General features: G+C 46.7%; 1 protein-coding gene across 1 annotated transcript in view; it reads left to right on the top strand.

Annotated features, from left to right (window-relative positions):
- Window positions 1-26,562, top strand: part of BRWD1 (bromodomain and WD repeat domain containing 1) — a 1,722,898-nt gene that overhangs the window by 371,179 nt on the left and 1,325,157 nt on the right. Inside the window, exon 11 of the mRNA XM_069202575.1 lies at window positions 9,223-9,323. Coding sequence (XP_069058676.1) covers window positions 9,223-9,323 — 101 coding nt within the window. The remainder of the gene's footprint in view (window positions 1-9,222; window positions 9,324-26,562) is intronic.

The raw sequence follows: 26,562 nt of genomic DNA, 5'->3' as shown, positions 1-26,562 counted from the left end.
CCTAGGGGAATCCAAGATGGGGTGACTTGCGGGGCTCTGGCCAGGTTCTGTTACCCAGAATCCTTTGCAAACCTCAAATCTTGGCTAAAAAAATGCATTTTCCACACATTTCGGTGACAGAAAGTTCTGGAATCTGAGAGGAGCCACAAATTTCCTTCCACCCAGCGTTCCCCCAAGTCTCCCGATAAAAATGATACCTCACTTGTGTGGGTGGGCCAGGTGCCTGCAACAGAATAAGGCCCAAAACTTGTAGAGATAGAGGGGATAGCACAGCGAGTTTATAAGGACATATTCTTTTATACATCTTTAGACTGACTCTGCTTTGGGGACCCACATAAGTGAGGGGTCATTTTACTTGGGAGACTGAGGGGAACACTGGGGAGTAGGAATTTTGTGCTGGAGTGGTGATCCTACGAAGAAAAGTCAGGAAAATATGCTTTTTTAAGCAGATTTTGAGGTTTACAGAGGAGTCTGGGTAAGAAAATGTTGGGGGATCCACGCAAGCCACACCTCCCTGGACTCCTTGGGGTGCCTAGTTTAAAAAAATGTCTGGGTTTGGTAGGTTTCCCTAGATGAAGGCCGCACACAGGACCAAAAACATAGGTGCCCTCTCCCCCCCAAACACAGGTAGTTTTGTAATATATCGTTTTGATGTGTCCACATACGTCTGTGATGTGCCAAACACTAAAAGTTTGAAAAGAAACTCACGTAGGTTATGTGAAAAAGACCCCTCACCCACCAACCAAGTTGGTGGCATGCTTCATCATCGGGGTCCCACCTGAGGCACCTAGCGTGTCACAGGTGTGCTGCGACGCCTGATTACAGCGGAGCAGGTTTTGTCATTTTTACCACACATACTGGTTGGATTTGGCACGAGGGTGAGTGATGGTTCAGTGGATCAAATTTTACTAACAAGAGCTTTCACAAAAATGAAATGCACTGTTAATAACTGAACGGCAAAAAACTGAACCAATGACTCACAGCCCGTGAGCTGTAAAGCCGCGACAAGGCACCAACCTCTTTACAGTCCATTCACACAACTTTCATACATGACACACACAAGACCATTCATACCGCCAGCCACGGGCCCAGCACATTACAACACTCGCATCGACAGACAGTGCTACTCAAGGGCCCATCACTTACATACGCCCACATGCCTGATACAACAATCACACCAGCTGATGGGAGTGTGTGGACTGGTGTTTGGCTGGCAGTGTGTTGCAGTAGCCAACAGCAAGTCAATATGTACACTCTCAGCTAAGCCCCACTCCACACACAACGGCATCATTTTTTTTTTTTTTTAAACAGAGGAACCCCTAACTAAGTAGAAAGAATTACAAAACTACAAACACAAAAGCTCTAACTAAGAACATGACAGAAATGCTAACCATGAAACTGAACACATGAAAATACAAAACAGACATGAGTTTACACTCATGGTTGTTCCCAGAAATTCTTCTGGATGTGGTAATTCTTAAAACAACCACCGACACACAGCCCAGGCTTTGAAGGACAATCTGGGCAGTACATTCGAGTCTCCCTCCGGATACCACTTCGAAAACACACTCTACATTTCTTAGCTGGAAAGTCTTTTTTGGGTGTGGGAGGAATGTGCTCAGCAAAGTGGCGATCTTTCAATCTAGCCACATCCTCCACCACTGCTTCTCTAGGAACTCTGGCCTGTTCCACCACAATAAGGCTCTCTATCACTGACTCCTGAAATTTCACAAATGTCATCTTTGACTCTGGAGACCTATCCCTAAACACAATAAAAGCATTGAAGGTTGCTAAGTGGAAGAGGTGAAGTGCTAACTTCTTATACCAAATGTAAGACTTACGAATAGCAGTATAAGGTTCCAACCTCTGGTCAACTCTATCTTAACCTCCCATGTGCTTATTATAATCTAAAATGCACACAGGTTTGCACACTTCAGCAACCTGGCCCCAAACAGTCACGGGGGAAGTACTCTCATCATGGATGATACTTAGCATGTAGACATCCCTCTTGTCTGAAAATTTCAAAGCTAGCAGCTCCTCGTTCCGCAAGGCACAGCACTGTCCCCTCAAGTTTTCTACAGACAAGCTCCCTTGGATAGCCTTTCCGGTTAGAACGGATTGTGCCACAAGCAACTGTGTCCACTCTAAACAATTCCTTGAACAACTGCACACCAGTGTAGAAGTTATCTACATACAAATGGTGACCTTTGTTGAACAGTCGTCTACCAAGATCCCACACAATTTTCTCAGTAACTCCAAAAGTGGGAGGACAACCAGGGGGGTCAATATTGGAATCCCTACCAGTGTACACACGGAAACTATACACATATCCTGTCCTACTTTCAGACAGCATATACAATTTAATTCCATATCGTGCCCTTTTGCTAGGAATGTACTGCCTAAAAACCAAACGACCCTTGAAGAGGACCAAAGACTCGTCCACACTTAACTCTTTGCCTGGAACATAGACCTCCGAAAACCGATCTACAAAATGATCAAGGACAGGCCTAACCTTAAAAAGACGGTCAGAATCTGGGTGATCTCGTGGCAAGGCTAATGCATTGTCAACAAAATGCAGCATCCTAAGAAGAAGCAAATATCGATTACGACTCATGGTCGCAGGAAATATAGCTGTTGCCATCAAGGGACTAGTAGACCAATAAGAAGCCAGTGACGGCTTCCTTATCAACCCCATCAAAAAAGTCAAACCCAAAAACTTTATCTCCTCCAAATTTGTGGGAATCCACTGGGCAGCTCTAGAGTGTGGCCTAAGTCTAGCAGCGTTGTCCCTCAAATGCTGCTCCGCATACAAATTAGTCTGCTCAACAATCTCTTCCAAAAACATATCATCCATGAATAACTCAAAGAAATTGATAGGCAAAAAGTTCTCTGTATTGGCGTTACACCCCAGGAGACCAGTAAAGGCAGGCATCTCTGGCTGCTCCATGTTTGGGGCAACCCAGACATCAGGTCTTATAACGGGAAACCTTTCAGCCCCAGGTTGCTGCACTATTGGCACATCAATGTCCTCCTCTAAAACAGGCCCTTCATCTGCACTGAGTGTGGCTTCATCATCAGAAGATTCCCCTCCAATAGAAACATCACTGCCAGAATCTCTGACTTCCTCCTCTGCCTCAGATGCAGAGTCCGTCTCATAGTCATGATCAGACTGTGACTCAAAAAGCATACCAACCACCTGCTGAGCGGTCATCCTGCGGCTAGCCATGATCTCTCCTGCTAAAATTAACTGGACAAATTCACCACCAACAACCAGCACTGTGTACGACAAGTAACAAAGTGTAGCTTTGTTAGTAAGAGTTATAAACTCAAAAACTATACCGCTCACTTGCCTGAAAAAGCTTGATTCACCAGCAACTACACAGCAATCACCAATGATATCCCACTAGAAAGAAAGAAAGGCAAATTAGAAATAAGACAAAACAAATTTAATTGTGCACAAACCTAAGGACAATTTCACACACAATCCTGCATTTAGTGCACCCCCCTACAAACATGTCATTCATGCATGGCAACAATACTCCTTTGGAGTAAATTGTTTTTTACTTACCTAAAACATACAACTGTGCAAACTGCAGGTCAACCACCGCCAAAACCGCAAGGAGCCACAGCAAATAAAGCAAACGCTTTGAACTAGAACAAAAAGGAGGAAAACATTTTTTATCACAAATGCAAAGACTTCATCAGTTGACAAACACCACACCATCAAACATTTAGAAATTGGTGCCTAAGTGGATTCTGCCACAGGGGCAGATGGGCCTACTAATAAAATAGGCCTGTCGGCCCCAAGGAAGCCAGAAAATACCTTTAGTAGTTTGTCCCCATGGAGTGACCCTTGCCAAAGGGGACAGCCCTCAAACAAAAAAATCAAAAAAACACACACAGCACTATCCCTGGTGCCTAAGTGGCTTCTGCCCCCCTTGGGGGCAGATCAGCCTAAAAATAATAGGCTGATCTGTCTCCAAGGGGTGCAGAAATGGCCTGGGTACATGTGCCCCTAAAGTGGGGGGCGACCATTGCCCAAGGCCCCACCATCCACTAACACACACACACACACTATCCCTGGTGTCTAAGTGGCTTCTGCCCCCCTTGGGGGCAGGTGGGCCTAAAAAAATAGGACCATCTGCCCCAGGGGGTGCAGAAATGGCCAACAGGTCAATGCCCCCCTTGGGGGGGCGCCCCGTGACCAATGGGACACCCCCCCCCCCCCCCCCCCCCCCCACAAACAAAACAAATTTTTAAAAAACTGGCGTTCTAGTGGTTTCTGCCCCCCTTGGGGGCAGATCAGCCTAAAAATAATAGGCTGATCTGTCTACAAGGGGTGCAGAAATGGCCTGGGTACATGTGCCCCCAAAGTGGGGGGCGACCCTTGCCCAAGGCTCTCCCCCCCCCCCCCCCCCATCCACTACACACACAATCCCTGGTGCCTAAGTGGCTTCTGCCCCCCTTGGGGGCAGATGGACCTAAACAAAATAGTCCGATCTGCCCCCAAGGGGGGCAGAAAAGGCCAACAGTTCTATGCCCCCTTTGGGGGGCCGCCCCTTGTCCAAGGGGGCACCCCCCACATAAATAAACAAATATATAAAAATCCCTGGTGATCTAGCGTTTTCTGCCCCCCTTGGGGGCAGATCTGCCTAAAAAGTAGGCCAATCTGCCCCCAAGGGGGGCAGAAATGGCCGTCAATAATTGCCCCCACAAGGGGAGTGACCCTTGCCCAAGGGGCCGCTCCCCGCAAGTCACAAACACTAAACAAATAAAAAAAAAAAAAATCCCTGGTGTCTAGTGGGCATTCCTGCTGCCCGATCGCAATGCTCAAAGAGACACCGGGGGAAAGGAAAAGCCTTTCCTTTCCCCCGGTGCCTCTTTAGCCCAAACCCCACACCCACCGGGAAGAGGAACTCACCTCTTCTCGCCGCACAGGAAGCAAATGGCTTCCTGTGCGGCGAGATCCCCATAATGAAGTCAGCGCACGATTGCCCTTCCCCTTCCATCCCTGACTTTGGGGGGTGGAGGGAAGCACACAGAGGGAGCGAAAAGCGCTCCCTCTGGGCTGTGTGCCGAGGACATAGTGGTTACGTCCTCGGCACAGCAGCACTGTGCCGAGGACGTAACCACTACGTCCTCGGCACAGAAGGGGTTAAACACGAGGCTGCTGTAATTAAATCTACCAGCACTGAATACTGAGGCGTGGTAATCCTGAAGCCACCTCTGGCCTCTTCAGTCCATTAAAAGCCACTCCTTGCCCCTTCAGCTCATCCTGCAACTTTCTACTTTCTCCCTTTGACGCTTTTTAGTTTTGCCTTCCGTCTTTCCCATATGAGTCTTTTGCTCGCAGCAAATGCTTGAGGCAGAAGAATAAGCCCCGGCCCTCACAAATAAGTGCCGGTGCTCAGCACCGGAAACAACAAGCACAAATTAAGCACTGGTCCTACTGTCCCCTTCACGCACTGTTAATGACTTGCATAACATTGAGGCGAATGTTGAATATTTTCGAATAAACAATTAGTAGAAAGATACTCTTTCACTTGTTTTCATTCTGTGAAACCATGCTCTTAAAATAATAAAATGACTGCAGGAAGCTGGCTCTGTATATACTATATCAAAATGAGATTTAGTGTGCACAGAGTCCAGGGGTTCCCCAGAGGTTTAACAGAGGCTAACAGCAATAATACTAATACTCTTTTTTTGTGGTAGTGTGGTCAAGCAGTTAGGCTTATCAGAGGACAGTGCAAAACATTTGTTGTACACACACACCGTCAATAAATGAGGTACACACTCAGACTAACTCCAGGCCAATTGTTTTTATATACCAAAAATATATTTTGTTACATTATTTCTAGAACCAAAAGGATCTTGGTGCAGGTACTTATATTTACATGTAAGTATCCAGCATAAGTATCAAATGCAATTTGGCAATTAAAACAGTTTACAGGCAAGTAACACTTTTCACTTTCAAAAGATGACCATGCAATTTTCAGAACAGTTCTGGTTGAGGGGGTAGTGTTAGTGCAGTTTTGAGGTAAGTACTCAACTTACAGTTCTGGTCTCCGGGTCTTAGGATGTCCATTGGTTGGTGTTCAAGATGACCCCAAACTTACACCACCAGCAACACAGGGCTGACCAGGTGCAGAGGTCTAAGTTAAAACCGATCTGCAAGAAGGTAAGTATGCACGACTTTGGACAGTAGGCACTGGGGTGTGGGGGGCACAAGTCAGCACCAAACACACACCCTTGGCGGCACAGGGGTGGCTGGGTGCAGGCTTCAAACCCCTATCGCCTATGCAGTAGCGTTAACAAGCATCGCATCATTGTCTCAGGAGCATAAGGCATGGGACACCCTAGCCTATGATGGTGACGTCTCCAGCATTTATGGATTACCTCCAATGCCTGAGGTCTAGAGGTCGCTGGGAGGCCAAGACCCAAGATGACCCTGGCCAATGTGGGTAGTTAAGGGGTGAAAGGTAGCACTTCATGTCCGGGCGTCACACGGCTCGCCATCCATCTGGTCAACCATTGTAGTTGACCTGCCAGGTAATAAGCTTCAAAGTCTGGAACGGCCAGTCCACCTTCCTCGAGAGAACGTTGTAGCACCGCGAGTGCCAGTCTTCGTCTACCTGTTCCCCATATAAATCCTGTGATCATAGAATTCAGATCTTTAAAGAAACACGCCGGGATCCACACTGGTAAGGTCGTAAAAAAGATATAGCAGTCTGGGGAGGGCTATCATCTTCAAGAGCGCCTCCCTGCCCGCAACTGAAATTGACAGGTTAGCCCAGAACCCCATGGAGCCCCTAATGCCCCTCAGAGCCCGCTGCACATTCCCATCAAACAAGTTCTGGACACCGTGGTAGACATGGACCCCTAAATATGTCAGGTATCTAGGTTCTCACTGTAATTCCCCTATGTCTGGGGGGGAGGGGAAGGTTTCCTTCCCTCCATAGTTGGGAATAGGCTGGATTTCTGCCAGTTGACCCTCAGCCCAGACAAGGCACCAAATTCTTTTAGCACCGTCTGAGCCCCCCCGCAGATCACTTTCTGTATTCTTCAAAAAGAGTAGGAGGTCATCTGTATACAATGCTATATGATGAGTCTGGCCCGCCAGTGTGATACCTCTATAAGCTCTACCCTCTCTGGCTATGCAAGCCAATGGCTCTATTGCTAATGCAAAGAGCAGAGGGGAGAGAGGGCAACCCTGCCTAGTTCCCCTAGCAAACGCGTAACTTTCAGAGATAGTATTGCCTGTATGGACTCTAGCCGATGGGCTACTGTACAACAGTCTCATCCAGGCTATAAAGCGATTCCCTAGCCCAAACTTGTGAAGAACTTCATATAAATAGCGCCATTCCAGACTATCAAAAGCTTTTCCGAAATCAGTGGCAAAGATTACCACTTCTCTTTGGTCATATCCATCGCCAGGTGTTAAATCAAGGAGGCTTCATATAGTCAGTGCCGTTTGGCGTCCTGCAATAAATCCAGCCTGGTCTGAATGTACTAGGTAAGGCATGTAACGCATGAGGCGGAGCGCTAATATTTTACTCAGGATTTTATAATCTACTGCAAGCATCGATGGTGGGCGGTACGAAGCCACATCCATCTGAGCTTTCCCAGGTTTCAACAATGGTATGATCAGGGCTTCCCGTGCAGACATTGGCAGGGTCTGTCATTCAACCGCCTCCTCAAAGACCGCAGCCTTTCTAGGCCCCAGCTTGGATAAGTAACTCAAACAAAATTCTGTTGGGGACCCGTCTGGGCCAGGTGTTTTATTGCATGCCATAGAAGTTATGGCATCTTTCACCTCTGTCATAGTAATCGGTGCACCCACTGCAGTTGCGTCTTGGGCTGGTACCGTAGGAAGTGGTAGATGGCGCAGAAAGGCTTGTATTTCCTCATCTGATGGATGTACCTTGCTAGTGTATAAGTCTGCGTAGTATTTACTGAATTCATCGTTAATAGCCGATTGGGAACCAATACAAGTTCCTCCGGGTTGTATGAGTTCTACTATTACTGAGCCTCTCTTTGCTGGGTTCGCCAGCCATGCCAACAAGGAACTCGCACGGTCACCCTCTGTGTGTGTTCGTGCCAAAAATGCCTTATAATCATAACAGCGCAGCCGGTCTATTGACGCTATGGTTGTTTCTCGCACGGACAAGAGTGACGCTTACTAAACTAGAGATTTAACAGATCTCTACTAGTTATGCATAATAAAGCAGCCATTCACAATTCATGGGTGTAAATGTCGCGGGGCATGCAGTAAATCATAGACATTGCCACAGTGTTGATGCAAGTTCTTGATAGAAACATTACATTTGAGGTATAAATATAGAAGGATACTCTGAGAAGCAATGCAAATTATATCCTATAAAATCGGAAATTATGACTTTCTTTTGTTTCACTCCTCCACAATAATGCACAAAACTAAACGTCAACATACACCATCTTGTAAATAAGAGCTTATGAAGATGTACCACTGGTAGCATTGCCAAGTTTGCCTGGTCAATGCTTGATTTGCTGCTGTAGTCCAGTTGTTTTTCTTTTAATTCTGTGTTTTTTAGTTTATTCCATTATAAAAAAAGGTCTGCAAGTCTCAGAATTCAGAGGAAAAACCTGGACTGGAGCTGCATATCACGCTTGGACCTGGGTAACTTGGCAGCTATGCACTGGATTCCTCTTTAAGGAAGGTTAAACAATTTTTGCGTACACCGTTTTACATACCATTTTGCCTGTTGCTCTCTTACTTGACCTGGTTTTTGCTGGTTAAACTTTACCCAGAGGAGATGCTGTAAAGGTGGAGGGAAATGGCGTGAAAGGGAAGAACTGTTTTTCCAATTTTTCAACATTTGTAGGTTGTGTCGTACATGTTACGCATGTGTTCTAATCCAGGTAATTTACTGTCCTGTGTGGTATATTCCTGTATCCATTGGTCATTCAGTACTGTTAGTGAGTTGGTTATCCTGACGAAAGGTTCTGTAGAAGGTTAACCTTCCACCAACCCTTTTGAAGGTAGTGCATGGATACTGTTAAGGTATTATGAGTGCGTTGGTTTCCTTTGACCCCAAAACATTGTCACTTGATTATTTATAATAATCATGCACAAATTAAATATTGCTGCTGATAGTCATTGTGACCTTTACTGGACATTAAGAGTCTCTCTGTGAAACACTGATCACATATATATAAATGTTAACTTTATATTCTTGTTTTTAGGTGGTATGTTTTTGGCAACAGGCAGCACAGATCAGATTATCAGAATGTATTACTTTGGGTTTGAAACGCCTGAAAAAATTGCTGAACTAGAGGGCCACACGGTAAGTCATGTAACTGAAGATTCAATTTCTAAATGGATCTGCTTATCAGTTTGCTCTCTAGCATAGATTTAGCAACTATTGGATTTTGATGGATACTTCACACCGCAGATTACTCAAATTTCAAATATTCTCTAGGCGTCAGCGTGGATCAGAACGTTTTCATAGCATTACTTTTGTGCACCACAAGGTGGCCCTGTGCGGCTCTGCTTTTGCCTCATACCACCAGAGACGTGAGGCAGCTTAGTCCCTATAGAAAGCCTTTGTATGCGGATACTGAGCGCTATTCTTTCAATATTCTTTCCAGTGTGCAAGAGAACAATGTTCCCACCGAAGACTACAGGGTTCAAACCATACTGTCTGTCAGAAACCAAGGTTGGTGACAAACTTGCTTCTGGTGTTTGGGCTCCTTCACGACTCCCAAGTTGTGTGAAGAATGTGTCATCATGCACCCAAAGGCAGTCCAGGATTGTAGGAAAATGCCTCTTATGGCATGGTTACCCCCTAACTTTTTGCCTTTTGTTGATGCCAGTTATGATTGAAAGTGTGCTGGGACCCTGTTAACCAGGCCCCAGCACCAGTGTTCTTTCCCTAAACTGTACCTTTGTTCCCACAATTGGCACAGCCCTGGCACACAGATAAGTCCCTTATAAATGGTACCTCTGGTACCAAGGGCGCCCTGTGGCCAGGGAAGGTCTCTAAGGGTTGCAGCATGTATTATGCCACCCTGGGGACCCCTCACTCAGCACATGCACACTGCCTCACAGCTTGTGTGTGCTGGTGGGGTGAAAAAAAGTCGACATGGCAGTCCCCTCAGAGTGCCATGCCCACAACCCACTGCCTGTGGCATAGGTAAGTCACCCCTCTAGCAGGCATTACAGCCCTAAGGCAGGGTGCACTATACCACAGACGAAGGCATAGTTTCATGAGCACTATGCCCTTACAGTGTCTAAGCCAAATCTTAGACATTGTAAGTGCTGGGTCGCCATAAAGAGTATATGGTCTTGGAGTCTGTTAAGTATGAACTCCACAGTTCTATAATGGCTACACTGAAATCTGGGAAGTTTGGTATCAAACTTCTCAGCACAATAAATCCACACTGATGCCAGTGTGGGACTTATTGAAAAATGCACACAGAGAGGGCACCTTAGAGATGCCCTCTGTATACCAGTCCGATTCCAAGTGTTAGGCTGACCAGTTTCTGCCAGCCTGCCACATGCAGATTGGTTTCTGGCCACATGGGGTGAGTGCCTTTGTCACTCTGGCCAGGAATAAAGCCTGTGCTGGGTGGAGGTGCTTCTCACCTCCCCCTGCAGGGACTGTAACACCTGGCGGTGAGCCTCAAAGGCTCAGGCCTGGTGTTATAGCGCCCCAGGGCACTCCAGCTAGTAGAGATGCCCGCCCCTCTGGACACAGCCCCCACTTTTGGCGGCAAGTCCAGAGGAGATAATGAGAAAAACAAGGAGGAGTCACCCACCAGTGAGCACAGCCACTAAGGTGTCCTGAGCTGAGGTGACCCCTGCCTTAAGAAATCCTCCATCTTGTTTTGGAGGATTCCCTCAATAGGATTAGGGATGTGCCCCCCTCCCCACAGGGAGAAGGCACAAAGAGGGTGTAGCCACCCTCCAGGACGGTAGCCATTGGCTACTGCCCCCCAGACCTAAACATACCCTAAATTGAGTATTTAGGGGCGACCCTGAACCCAGGAAATCAGATTACTGCAACCTACAACAAGGACTGCTGACCTGAAAGCCCCGCAGAGACGACGGAGACGACAACTGACTTGGCCCCAGCCCTACTGGCCTGTCTCCAGACTCAAAGAATCTGCACAGCAACAGATCCTGCAGGACCAGCGACCACTGAGGACTCAGAGGACTGACCTTTTCCTAAAGGACCAAGAAACTCCAGAGGACAGTGGCTCTGTCCAAAGCTACAACCAAGAAACCATCTTTAAAGAAGACTCCAGCCTCACTCCGGAAGCGTGAGTCTTCACACTCTGCACCTGACGCCCGGCTCGAGTTAAGGAGAACAAACATCGTAGCGAGGACCCCCAGGCGACTCAACGATGTGGACACCCTGTGTCAACCTCCCTGCACCCCCACAGCAACGCTTGCAGAGAGGATCCAGAGGCTCCCCCTGACCGCGACTGCCTGGTAACAAAGGAACCCGATGCCTGGACAAAGCACTGCACCCACAGCCCCCACAACCGAAGGGAGCCAACCACCGGTGCAGGAGTGACCAGCAGACAGCCCTCATCCCAGCCCAGTCGGCGGATGACCCGAGAAGCCCCCCTGTTCCCTGCCTGCATTGTCAGTGAAACCTGGGTCCCTCCATTGCTTTAAACGCAGAACCCAACACCTACTTTGCACACTGCACCTGTATGCCCCTGTGCAGCTGAGGGTGTATTTTGTGTGCCTGCGTGTCCCCTCTTCCCTGTCCCCCCCAGTGCTCTACAAAACCCCCCTTGGTCTGCTCCCCGTGGACGCAGGTAGTTACCTGCTAGCAGACTGGAACCGGAGCACCCCTGTTCTCCATAGGCGCCAATGCTGTTTGGGCCCTACTTTGACCTCTGCACCTGACCGGCCCTGTGTTGCTGGTGCTGGGTGTTTGGGGTTTCCTTGAACCCCCAACAATAGGCAGCCTATGCCCAGGAGACTGAACTTGTAAGAGCTTTACTTACCCGAGAAACTAACTATTACTGACCTCCCCCAGGAACTGTTGATTTATGCACTGTGTCCACTTTTAAAATAGTTTATTGCCATTTTTGCCAAAACTGTGTATACTACTGTTTTAATTCAGAGTTCCATACTTACCTGTGTGAAGTACCTTACAATTTATGTACTTACCTAAATTCTTCATCTTGTGGTTATAAAATGAATTAAGAATATTTTTCTATATAGAAACCTATTGGCCTGGAGTTAAGTCATTGTGTGTGTGTGTTCTCATTTATTGCCTGTGTGTGTACAACAAATGCTTAACACTACCCTCTGATGAGCCTACTGCTCGACCACACTACCACAAAATAGAGCATTAGTATTATCTAATTTTGCCACTATCAACCTCTAAGGGGAACCTTTGTACTCTGTGCACACTATCTCTCAGTTTGAGATAGTATATACAGAGCCAACTTCTTACACACCCCCAAAGAAACATTCAGCTTCGACCAAAAACAAGGCTACTGGGCTACTACTGCCATCAGGCACAGTTGGCACTGAACAGTTGCCAAGGATGCCCCACTTTTCGGCTCAGCACTGAAGGTTAAGCCTAAAGACTCCACCCACAAACTGGCTTCAAATGTTTTGGGATTGACCCAACCTAAGCTAAAATACTGACAACATCGGCATCAACCATTTCTGCACAGAAACTCAAGCCCTCTTCCACATCGAAAGTTTCACCATTCAGATCGAAAATACATGTTTTGGTGCCAGAGCCTATTTTGCAAACTATGGCGGAGAAGCTCGATCCAAAACAAAAGACTGTCCATATTGAACTAAATACCTGCCGGGTTGTTGCGAAACCATCTCACTCTAAACGCCAGACCTCATTTTAGGAGGTTATTGATATACAGCCACCTCCTCATAAGAAAAAGGACATTGCCACCAGAACAATACCTCCACCTTTATCACCCTCTCCGCTGCATCCTTCACCACACCACTCACACTCAGAAGCTGAGGTTTTAATAGAAGGAACTCGTTTAGGATCGCCACAATCTTGTATAGAAGCTCAGGGGAGGGATGAAGGCACACGGCAACCGCCATCAGACCCTTGGGACACATATGACATTTACCCCACCAGTGGATCCAGATCCAGATTTGTACCTAGCGTAACCATCTCCACCAGATGACACCCCATCCTTCAATGAGTTGGTAGCTAGGGCGGATGCATATCACCAGGTACCATTACATAAGGACCCTGTAGAAGATGACTTCTTATTTGAAACCCTTTCTTCCACCAATAGGGCATCTCAATACCTGCCCATGTAAAGTGTACGACACAGCATGCGGGTGACATTTTTAAAGACCCTGTCCACGCTCCAGTAGTTACACCTAGGGTTGTTCCAATGCTTGTAAATGAGCAAATTCAATTCTCAAACATCTGGGACTGCCCTACCTCCAGGCAAGGAGTCTAAGCATATTGATGCATTGGGCAAAAGTGTAGGAGCTCAAACAGCCAACCACTCGGGAATTGCCAACACACAAGGACTGTTGGCAAGATATGATAGAGCCCACTGGGATGAGATGGACTATCTTATTCAACATCTCCCTGAAGCGTTTAAAAAGAAAGGACAACAACTTGTACAGGAGGGCAAATTAATAGCTAATAACTATAAGTTGTGCTATTGATGTGGCAGATACAGCTGCCAGAGGGATTAACACCAGTTTTTTAGGATGACGACATGCATGGTTGCATATATCAGGGTTTAAACCTGAGGTGCAACAAACACTTCTCGACTCCCCTTTTGATCAGGAACATCTTTTTGTTCCAAAGGTGGACCAAGCACTAGAAAAAAAGACGATGTTGCAAAGTCTATGGGGACCCTTGAAACTCCCAGCAGCCAAGGCTTTTTCGCAAACCTGTCTTCAAACAAGGCAGTAGGCAAATAATATCAGAATCCTCAATCTCTTTCAGGCAACAACACTTACCACCCCCTTCTAGAGGTTTTTACAAAGGATCATATAGGGGAAACAATCCCAAGGGTCGAGGAAGAGTTACCTCCCCATGTGCCACCCCTTCCACCTCTAAGCAGTGACTCTTCTCATACCTCCCAATCACACACCACCTGTCTGGGGACGTCTACAACAATTTTTCCCCTACTGGCAAAGCATAACAGACCAGTGGGTGTCAGATATTATCCAACATGGTTGTTGTCGAGCTCATCACCACACCACCAAACATACCACCCAGAAAGCACAAACTCTCTCTAAAACATTTACAACTGTTAAACCAAGAAGTACAGGCTCTCCTTTAGAAAGGAGCAATAGTTAGTTCCCAATCATCAAAAAAGAACAGGAGTATATTATCTGTACTTACTCATTCCGAAAAAGGATGGCTCACTTCAGCCAATTTTAGATCTCAGACCATTAAATTGTTACATCCTGTCAGAACACTTTCATATGGTTACTCTACAAGATATAATACCACTATTACAACAAGGACACTTTATTTCTGATCTAGATTTAAAGGATGCTTATTTCCACCTCCCAATATATCCAGCACAAAATACCTCAGATTTATCATACAAGGCAGGCAATACCAGTTAAAGGTACTCCCATTCTGAGTAACAACTGCACCTCGTTTCTTCACAAAATGCCTCGCAGTAGTCGCAGTGCATCTATGTAGACAAAAAATGCATTTCTTCCCATATTTGGACAAATGGCTTATCAAGTCCAGCTCACTTCACCAATGTCGTCTGCATAGACAGACAACCATTAATCTCCTTCACTAGTTAGGGTTTACCATCAACATACATAAATCCCACCTCTAACCATTCCAGATAGAGCCCTATCTAGGAGCTGTTCTAAACACTCACTTTGGGTTGGCCTACCCAACCAGGATTCAGAATATAACAACTCTGAGTCAAGTACCCCCGAATCAGTACATTCCAGTACAAACAGTTCTGAGAATTCTACGGATGATGGCTTCTTGTATTGCAATAGTGTCATATGCATGCCTACATCTGCATCCGCTGCAGGAGTGTCTGGCGACTCGGTGGTCTCAAGCACAGGGTCGATTTCAAGATCTAGTGTTGGTAGACAGCCACACTCCTTTTCTTTGCAATGGTGGAACACACAAAATCTGACAAAAGGGCAGGCTGTTTCTAGACCCTGTTCCCCAGATCACCCTCACAGTTGACGCATAACTGACAGGTTGGGGTGCTCCTTTACACAATCTCTCAATGCAGGGATTGTGGGACACCAAACATCAAGCTTTACACATACATTTGGAGCCAAAAGCCTTGCATCTAGCACTCAAAGCATTTCTGATTAATCTGCGAGGCAGGATGGTTCTGGTCAAGACAGACAATACAACAGCCATGTTTTATTTGCAGAAACAGGAAGGGGGGCACATTCTATAGTTGTCTCGACTGGGTCAGACAATCTGGCATTGGGCAATTCACCCTTACACAAAATTATTAGCAGAACACTTGCCAGGGAAAGACAACTATCTTACAGATCGACTCAACAGGATGTGGCAACAAGTCCACGAATGGGAGATCCACCCTCAAGTCCTACAAAAATACTTTCATCGGTGGGGCTTTCCACAGATAGATCTGTTCGCAACAGCAAACAACTCAAAATCTCCAAACTTCGTCTCCAGGCTCCCACACCCTCACTCCAAGGGCAATGCTCTATCGATGAGTTGGTCAGGGATATTTACATATGCTTTTCCACCTCTCCCACACCTTCCCTTTGAGGTGAGGAGTCTGACAGTCCTCTCACCCTTATTCTAGTGGCTTCTACTTGGGCACGCCAACCATGGTTCACAACACTACTCAAACTTTGAGTAGTTCCACATGAGAAGCTTCCCCTACGCCTGGACTTTCTCACTCACAACCATGGAGAAATCGGGCTCCCGGATCCCAAAAAACTCAACCTTGCAGTTTGGCTCCTGAGGTCATAGTTTGGATACTTACACCTACTGCCATAATGCATGACCATTCATAAGGAAGCACGTAAACCTTCAACCAGAGCATGCTACGCTGCTAAATGGAAAAGGTTTATTATGTATTGTCAAAACGATCACATTGATCTGCTTAATGTAACTAAACAAAATATTGTTTGCTATTTGCTCTTTTTTCCAAATTTGTGGGCTAGCATATACTTCAATATGATTGCACCTGGCAGCAGTAGCATCGTATTTACAAAACAGACAACATTTATCATTATTGAAAATTCCAGTCATTAAAGCATTTATGGAACGCCTTAAGGGAGTAATCCCATTTCGGATGCCTCAAGCACCAATGGGGAATCTTAATATTGTACTCACCAGACTTATGGTACCCTCATTTGAACTTCTACATAACTGTCCACTCATTTGTCTTCGAAGGTAACGTTTTTGATAGCAATCACTTCACTAAGACGTGCAAGTGAGCTTCAGGCACTAACCTTAGAGGATCCTTTTTTCCAAATACATAAGGATAGGGTAGTCCTTCGTAGCCCCCCGAAATTTCTTCCAAAAGTTTTTCACTTTTCATCTTAACCAATCGGATGAGTTACCGGTTTTCTTTCCTCAACTTGATTCAGTTGCAGAAAGAGCTCTACACACCTTGGATGTTAAAAGGGTGTTAATGTACTATATTGATAGAACTAAAGACTTTTGTAAAACTAAACAACTCTTAGGATATATCTAAAGCAGGTATATTGAGATGGAATATTAAATGTATCCAAACATGCTATACTAAAAGAACTCTACCCATTCCTTCTCGAGCACGCTCAACTCGTAAAATAGTTGCTTTTATGGCATTTTTGGGTAATATACGAATAATTGACTTCTGCAGAGCAGCCACATGGTCGAATCCGCACACATTTATTAATCATTATTGTGTGGATGTTTTCGCATGGTAACAAGCAAATGTTCGACAAGCTGTGGCTTGTACTCTTTTTCAAACAACTGCAACACCCATGGGTTGGCCACCGCTTTTTGGGTGGCACTGCTTTACAGTCTGTGCAGAGCATGTGTATCTACAGCCACACGTGCCATCAAACAGATTATGTTGCTTGCTCTGTGAGCATCTGTTTGTGGCACGTAGATTCACATGTGCCCACCCACCTCCCCGGACACCCGTGGCTGTTGCAGTATTTTTATTACACTTCATATGCATGTACATCTCTTACTAATACTATATTCACAATCCATTCTCACCTCACTGCGGGAAAACAATCTAACCTTGGAGTCGATGCCCATGCGTAGTATCACCGTGAGGAAGGGACACTTAACCTTGTGACTCTGACAACTTCTTCAAAGAAAAACAACTTGTACACACCAGGACTCAACACTAGATGGCAGAAGTATGCAGAGCATGTGAAGCAACAGCACTACATGCCACTAACCTATGATTACAAGGTAAGTATCCTAATCCATAAGCTGCATCCAGACGTTGGCCCTGTGTGCACTGTGCTACTGGAAATGAGCTATACCTGGCTGAGGATCCCATAATAAGGGCGAAACAGGTACCAAGTTGCTTGCATTCTAGTTCATTGAGGGCCTAGCTTGGCAGTTCAAGCTGGACTATTCCTGTTTGAGTAGGGTTGAGACGGATTTGCTTATTGCTGGGTCCAAACTGAGGTGGCATGGTGGGTGAACAATGATGGATTGGGATGCAACTCCAAGCAATTGCCAGTGGTCGAGATTAACTCTTGTGGTTTTTGTGGGATCCAAGTTCTTCACTGGTGGTCCTACAGTTCTTCAGCAAATCCTACACTTGATTTCTTTGTAGGTTCGTAATACATGTTCACTTTGATTCCTCCGTTAGAATCTTAACTGTACTGTTTGTTAGATACTTTTAGCTGCAGATTGCTTACCTTAGAATATTTTCCAGGCATCAGTCTGAATTTTTTTTCTTTTCTTCTGAGCAGTCTACTTTGCATGCCTGGTAGGTGGTGAGATGAGCTCCGCTGGCGTCGTCTGTGCTGGAAGTGACTTGCACTATACTTATAAAGACTCCTCTGCTCGCTGACCTTAGATCCTTCTTTTCTGTTCCAGCAGCTCGGATCCAGATTAAGCCCCCTCAGTATTTTTTGACTGGATTTTTTCTGCACTTTTGTTAAACATTTTGATCAGTGTGTGTAGGAAAGAACCCTTTTTGTTATGGTTAGCCCCTACTTCGTGCCTGATTTCTGATGTGGCTTCGACTGTTTGTGCACTTGGTCCCTGCTAAGCAGATCCTCAGTGCCAGATCTATTTCCCCAAAACTGCACAGTTGTTTTGCACAATTGGCAAACTCTTAACCTACCATTTCAAGTCCCCACTAGATGGTACCCCTATACGTAGGGCCTCGGGTACTAAGGAAAGTCTCTGAGGACTGCAGCACCAATTGTACCATCAGCAGGTACCCCTCATCTAACCTACACAGTGCTACCATTGCAGACTGCACCTGTTGGTGCAGGCTAAATGGAAAAGACAACCTGTCACACACCCCGGTGTGCCAGGTCCCCTATCATTGCTCGTGCCAGGTGTAAGTCACCCCTGAAGCTGGGTGCATCCAGACATGTGAGGGCAAATGTGCATGAGCAGATATGCCCCTTCTATGTCTGTTTGTTCTGAGACATAGTAAGTGTATAGGAAAGCAATTTTGAATGCATGTGCTGGACACTGGTCATTATGAGTTTCCCAGCTACATGATGGCTTGTCTAAATCCTGAGATGTTTGGTATTGAACATTTCAGAATAATAAACCTAAGTGACCCCAGAGATGGATTTCTTAATACATGCCCACAGATGTCACCTTAGAGGTGCCCCTTGAAAACCTACCCACCTACTGGTGTGTTCACTGAGTAGTCCAAGCTGGTGAGCCACCCTAGACCAAGTTTTGACACCCAGAGGTGAGGGCCAGTGCTCGCGGAGGCCCAGAACAAAGACCTGCTGGTGATAACACTTCGTCCAGAGCAGGATGGAGGTTCCAGGGTGGGGCCCTTCAAAGTCCTTGCTGCCTTTTAAATGCGACCCAGGTCTCTCCAGATAGTGGAGATGACCCCCCCCCCCCCCCACCCAGCACCTGCAGCACCAATTGTACCACCAGCAGGGACCCCTCACCTAACCTACACAGTGCTGCCATTACAGACTGCATATGTTGGTGCAGGGACACCTCATCTAACCCGGACAGTGCTTCCATTGCAGACTGCATGTGTTGGTGCAGGCTAAATGGAAAAGACAACCTGTCACACACCCCTGTGTGCCAGGTCCCCTATCATTGCGCGTGCCAGGTGTAAGTCACCCCTGAAGCTGAGTGCATCCAGACATGTGAGGGCAAATGTGCATGAGCAGATATGCCCCTTCTATGTCTGTTTGTTCTGAGACATAGTAAGTGTACAGGAAAGCAATTTTAAATGCATGTGCTGGACACTGGTCATTATGAGTTTCCCAGCTACATGATGGCTTGTCTAAATCCTGGGATGTTTGGTATTGAACATTTCAGAATAATAAACCTAAGTGACCCCAGAGATGGATTTCTTAATACATGCCCACAGAGGTCACCTTAGAGGTGCCCCTTGAAAACCTACCCACCTACTGGTGTGTTCACTGAGTAGTCCAAGCTGGTGAGCCACCCTAGACCAAGTTTTGACACCCAGAGGTGAGGGCCAGTGCTCGCGGAGGCCCAGAACAAAGACCTGCTGGTGATAACACTTCGTCCAGAGCAGGATGGAGGTTCCAGGGTGGGGCCCTTCAAAGTCCTTGCTGCCTTGTAAATGCGACCCAGGTCTCTCCAGATAGTGGAGATGACCCCACCCAGCACCTGCAGCACCAATTGTACCACCAGCAGGGACCCCTCACCTAACCTACACAGTGCTGCCATTAAAGACTGCATATGTTGGTGCAGGGACGACACCTCATCTAACCCACACAGTGCTTCCATTGCAGACTGCATGTGTTGGTGCAGGCTAAATGGAAAAGACAACCTGTCACACACCCCTGTGTGCCAGGTCCCCTATCGCTGCACATGTCAGGTGTAAGTCACCCCTTATGCTGGGGGCATATATTAACCACCCACCCACCCACCAACCACCAGGGGAAGTGGTCATAAGAAGGGTCTAGTCACCCTAAAGGTGGTCAGCACATTGGATGCCTTCTGGCACTCCTTCTAACGCCCCTAAATAGAGTAATAAGGTGGCACCCCTGAACCCTAGAAGTCAGATCCTGACTACCTACGAAGAAGGACAAAGCAGAATCGACCCTGCAGAAGAAGAGCTAGAACGAACTGATCTGGTACCAGCCCTTCCGGCTTGCCTGCTAACCTTACCGGCCCACGCACAAAAAGACTCGTCCTGCAGCTTCAAGAAACCCATGAAGCCTGTCTGCCTTCTAAAAAGACTCACTCCCGTAAGTAGTGGACCTGCTTAGCAGCAAGGTATCGAACAAGGACACTGCAGCCTGGTGACCAGACACCTGAAGTGACCTTTGCATTTGACAAACTCGACCCGGTAAGGAGCCCTCCACCTGTGCCATCAGGGCTCCCCATCTGTCCTGACTCGGTCCACTGGAGTGTCAACCCTCCTGACCTCATCCAATTCGCATGTAGCTCCTGTATGCAGGCCCTCTCTTCCAGAGCCTGGTAGTGAGAGAAAACCAGACACCCACAGCAAACACTGCACCCGTGACCCCTGACCCCAGCTGATGTAGGTCACTAGTGCCAACGACATCCCCCAGCTCCTGAGATCTCAAGTCCACCCGTGACTGACTCCCCCACAACGCTTGCCACCTCAACTCACAGGACCACCTGACCATGAGTGTTCCCGGATGAGAAAACCCATCACCAAAAGACACCCCTTCATCCGTCGCCTCTGGGCATAGGAGAAGAGGACCAAAGGGGCACCTACGTCGTAGAGCACTCCAAGTCTACTGCCTACTTGTTTGTTTCCTCGGTTGGCTTTCCAGCCAGAGCCTGCAGCCCGTTTGTCACAGGTTCAGTCTCCCATAGGAAACCATTGGACACCCAACGCCTTACTTCACCTCTGCAACCCACCGCCCCAGTGACACCCGGTGTGACCTGTTGGTGTGGTTCTGATCAGTGCCCAGTACTTACCTCAACTCCCTGAGATTGACTTTGTAAGTCGTTGCTAACCCTGTGTTTCCTGAACCTTGTTTTTCCTTCATAGGATAATATTGAGAGAACTTTGAAAATAGCACTGTCTATTTTTGGAACTTCAAAGTATTTATGCTTGAAAGTCTACTTAATCCAGTATTGGAATCTTTCATAGATTCACATGCTTGAATCATTCCCCGTCATCGAGATGGGAGCCCCCGGTACACTTATATAATTAGTGTTGAAATATATTAACACAAGGGCCCCAGGCCTCTTTAATTTAACAGTCAGAGTCATTTTAAGAAAAAGGACCAAACTTGAGCATCCACCAATCAGACGACACCACCCTTTAGAATCCTCCTGAGAGAAGCTCCAACACCTCAGATTTTCTATCACACGTCGTGCTAGGGTGGTTCCTCAGAGCTTTGCCCTTTCTTCACACCTTTAGATTAGCTTTAAGCTATTTTTTCTCTGCTAAAAGTTGTTTTGACTGATTGGGGTTAACACCTACAACATGTCTGACAAGGAGAAGAAGGGTTTATTCAGAAATTGCAAAACCTGTGGTAAGAAAAGACTACATTCTGAAGACCCTTATCAGGATTGCGTATACTGCCTCTATCCAGACCACTCAGCCAAGGATTGTAAGGTTTGTCGTACTTTTTCCCTCTAAGACTCTTAAGGATAGAGAAGGCAGATTATTGATTTGGCTGCAGAAACTTAAGTACAGAGATAATCCAGTCTCGGATTCTGATAGCGATGACTCCTCAATATCCAAAAAGTGATAAAAAAGGGCGAGATCAGACACAAGATCTCCTTCCCAACAATCAAGAAAAGCCCACAAAAAGACGGCCTCAGGGTCTTACAAAGGCTGCAGCCCCTCTACTTCACCTCATAAATCTTCCAAGAAAGGGGAGAGAGGTCATGCAAGTAACTCAGAAAGGCATAAGAAGTCATCCTCTGTACCACCATCTGTGCCTTTCAAAAGGCCCTCATCTACTTCTGCAGCTAAGAATGTACCGTCGACGATGGACTCATCATTGACGAGACCGTTAGTGAGTGCTTTTTCACCGTCAATGATGACTTCCACTGTTCCACCGTCGATGGCAGTTGTGACGACATCGTCGACAAGTGCCCCACCGTCGACAAGAGCAGCGTCGACGTCATGGTCGACGAGGATCTACCCCTCATCATCGTCGACTTCGGTAACAACGGTATCTGCTTTACCATCGGCGAAGGCAGACTCTTCGGTAAGGCTGTCAACTATCAAGATCTCAATGCGTTTGTAGTCAATGAAGGCTATATGTGCGCCATTGACGAGGGAAAATCAACATAAAAAAAAAAAAGACTTAGCCCAAAGCACACCTCACCTAGTAAGGTGACCCCTCTCATAGCAGTACACTTGTTAGAGGGGGATGAAGAGTCAGACGACGAGGGTCCATTTGGAACAGCCCATAGCCCCTCTCCATTAAATGTCAAATATCAGGAGGATGAAGATGAATTTGGTGAAACTTATGACCCTCATTACTATGGAGGAGGTCATCAATATCAGGAAGGGGAATACATACCATCCTCTTTGCTATCTGACCTCTGAGCATTGCTGGCGGATTACAGTAGGCGCTTTCCTCCTCGAGGAGCAACCTCCTCCGTCGCCCGTCTCCGGGGTTACCACTTCATGTCAGAGGCCGACCTCTTTGCCACTAGCCAATGTGGCCACGCCTGATATGACTTTACCTCAGGACACTGATATGTCGGAAGGGGATCAGGAAAAAGGGGAGCTCCTGGACACTCACTCGGAGTGGGATGAATACATTATTCCTGCTCCTCCTTCTCCTTCCAAGTCAAAGGTGATTCCCCTCCAGACGACATCGGGGGATTTCATAATCTTCAGGAGAGAGCGGCTAAACGTTTCGCTCTGCCAATGCCATCCAAGCAAACAGATTCCTTCTAATATGATTTTAAAGAGCCGTTCCAAAAATCTGTGCCCTCTATTCCATTGGTCAACTACTTATGGGAAGAAGGGTTAAACGTGATGCACAACCTTGCTGCTGTCACAGCAGTGCTACCCTGACTAGACAAAAAATACAAGGCACCAGAGGATGCCCCAGCATGTCTAATTGGTCATCCTCATCCGGACTCACTGGTGGCTCACAAAGGAAGTCCAAGAATCCTTCTGCTCCGATTTCTGCACCTCCAGACAAAGATGGTAGATGGCTAGACAATATTGGAAAGAGGTTCTCGTCAATGGCTAGCCTAGTGATAAGAGCGGCTTACTCCCTGGCGGTGTTAGCCAGATGTGACAGACAGCTATGAGCAGACATCGCCCCGCATAATGACCAGTTGCCGGATGATGGAAGATCAGAGGCGAGGAAGACGTTGCAGGAAGGTCCGCGCATGTCAGCGGAACTCGTAGACTGTGCAATGGACATAGCCACGACTGCATTTCGTCAGCTCACAGGTGCTGTACTTAGGAGGCAAGGCTGGCTAAAGGATACATCATTCCGGCCTGAGGTACAGAATAAGATTTTAGACCTACCTTTCGATGGCTAAGCATTATTTGGTAAACATATTGATGAAGCTTTACAATCTATCAAATCCGACACGGATACAGTGAGATCGTTAGGGACTCTCCAATTTCGGAAGCCTTCCTTTCGAGCTAGTGGACGTGGACTGCCTTCGTATAGGGGAGGCTATCGGCAATATAGATACTCAGCTTATCCTTCCTCCTCTCAGCCGTTCCGTCAATACTACCCGCAAAGACAACCACCACAAGCAGCTTATGGTAGATTTGGCTCTAGGGGAGACTCGACTCGCCCTGCTAAGGACTCGGCTCCTGGAGCCTGATACATCCAAGGCTACGGCTACATCCAACCCTCCTCCTCTGGTTTTAGGCAGAAAGATATCCCTGTTTCTCAGGCAATGGAAAGTCATCACATCAGACAAGTGGGTCCTCCAATTAGTGAAACAATGCCACACTTTGGAGGGAGGTAGTTGGACAAACTCCAATCCTCCTCGTAGGACTCCATCAAGGTATCCAGAACAGCTCAAGAGGGTGATCAACAAGATGCTCCTCAAGGGAGCTATAGAGAAAGTACCTCTGTCACAGCAAGGAAAGGGGTTTTATTCCAGGTTCTCTCATTCGCAGGAAGTGGAAGGACTGGAGGCCGATCCTCGACCTCAGAGAATTAAACTTCTACTTGAAAAAACAGTTGTTCCGCATGATATGACTTCAGGATGTCCTTCTGCGACTGAATCAGGGAGATTTCATGTCTACACTAGACCTAAAGAACGCATATTTTCACATTCCCATCCACCCAACCCACAGACAGTACCTGAGATTCATGGTAGCCGGAAGCCATTTTTTATTTTGTGTCCTCACTTTTGGCCTAAAGTCAGCTCCCAGGATATTTACCAAATGCCTAGCGCCAATCGCAGCCTTCCTCAGGATGGAAAAACACCAGATATTCCCATATCTTGATGATTGGCTGATAAAAGCAAACACCTACCCAGGAGCGTGCAGATCAACAAGAAAGTGCGTTTCCTTAATCAACAGTTTAGGCCTCACCAACTGGGAGAAGTCCAAACCTCTACCATCATGCAGTATCACCTTTTTAGGAGCAAACCTGGACACTCAATCCACCATGGCGTGTCCCACAGTAGAGAGACAACAGAAGGTACTGACTCTAGCAAAGTCGATACAGGGAAGAAACTGCGTTTCAGTTCTCCTTTTCAAATCTTTGTTGGGCATGATGTCATCATGCATACCTCTGGTTCCTCCCTGCTGACTGAAAATGCGACCGCTACAGGAGCCGCTCAACCTTCCATGGCTCAAGATTTCGGGACGCTTCAAAGATCGGATAAGCATAACCCCAGCAATAGTTGAAGCTCTGGCATGGTGGTCTCAAAAGCATCAGCTGTCTGTCGGCCTTTCCTTTCTACATCGTCCACCTACGTGGACTATCACCACAGACGCCTCTCTGGAGGGCTGGGGATCCGTTTTGCAAGATCTTCGAGTAAGTGGCAAGTGGCCATTAGAGTTAAGGGCAATGCACATCAATCTGCTAGAGCTCAGAGCAGTTTATCTCGCTTTGCAGGCTTTTTTTCCGAAGATAGCGGGATCAGAGGTAGTAATAATAACAGACCATTACGATGCATTACCTCAACAAACAAGGAGCCACGAGATCTCACCCTCTCCAGGGAAGCTCAAAAAATTTGGAATTGCTCCTCGCAAAAAGGCATCAGGCTCACAGCGGTGCATCTGCCAGGGATAGAGAACAAGATAGCGGACTCGCTCAGCAGACCAAGATCGAGCTGCCACGAATGTGAACTGGACCAGTCCACAGTGGATTACATCTTTTCCCAGTGGGGAACGCCAACAATCAACCTTTTTGCCAGCAAGTGGAACACCAAATGCAAGTACTTCGCAAGTTGGCATCACCAAAAGGGATCATGGGGAAATGCATTCTCCATAGCTTGGTCAGGCATCTTTGCTTACGCCTTTCCTCCAATTCCATTGATCCCAAGAGTCCTCACAAAGATGAAGGCAGAGCCATGCACCCTGATATTAATAGCTCCGTACTGGCCTCGCCAACACTGGTTTGCAGAGCTTCTTCATCTATCAATAAAGCCTCGCATTCCGCTGAAACCATCTCTATACTTACTGACTATGAACAAAGGACCAATATCGCACCCGGATCCTCAGTCGATGCGATTGTCAGCATGGCTCCTGAGCACAGGGAATTTGCACATCTGAATATTCCACAGGAATTTAGGGACATTTTGTCCAGGGTTAGAGCAGATAGCACTAATAAGGCTTACTCTTGCAAATGGAAAAGATTTTGTTTCTGGTGTCACCAGCAGCAAATTGATCCGCTGTCCTCACCACCGGAGCAAATATTGCCTTATTTATTACATTTAGCGCAATCAGGCCTTGCGCATTCCTCCGTAAAGGTGCATCTGGCAGCAGTAGCTTCCTACAGACGTTCAGACTCATCACCTTCGCTGTATTCCTCTAGATTAATCAAACGGTTTTTTAAAATTCCAATACTGGAGGAAGAAAATTAGTTACTTACCTGTAACTGTAGTTCTCCAGTATTGGAATCTTTCATAGTTTCACATGCGACCCACCCGCCTCCCCGGAGAAGCTCACTTTTTTATATATATATATATATATATATATATATATATATGTATATGTATATGTATATGTATATATATATGTATATGTATATATGTTCGATGGCATGTGTAGCTGCAGATACACATGCTGTGCACATCCCGCCATCTGGTGTTGGGCTCGGAGTGTTACAAGTTGTTTTTGTTCGAAGAAGTCTTTTCGAGTCACGAGACCGAGGGACTCCTCCCATTTCGACTCCATTGCGCATGGGCGTAGACTCCATCTTAGATTGTTTTTTTTCCGCTATCGGGTTCGGACGTGTTCCTTTTCGCTCCGGGTTTCGGTTCGGAAAGTTAGTTAGAATCTCGGAAAAATCGTCAGTAGTGTTTG

This window comes from Pleurodeles waltl, chromosome 8 (assembly GCF_031143425.1).
Source record: "Pleurodeles waltl isolate 20211129_DDA chromosome 8, aPleWal1.hap1.20221129, whole genome shotgun sequence".
Taxonomy (NCBI): domain Eukaryota; kingdom Metazoa; phylum Chordata; class Amphibia; order Caudata; family Salamandridae; genus Pleurodeles; species Pleurodeles waltl.
This window is presented reverse-complemented; position numbering and strand designations above follow the sequence as displayed.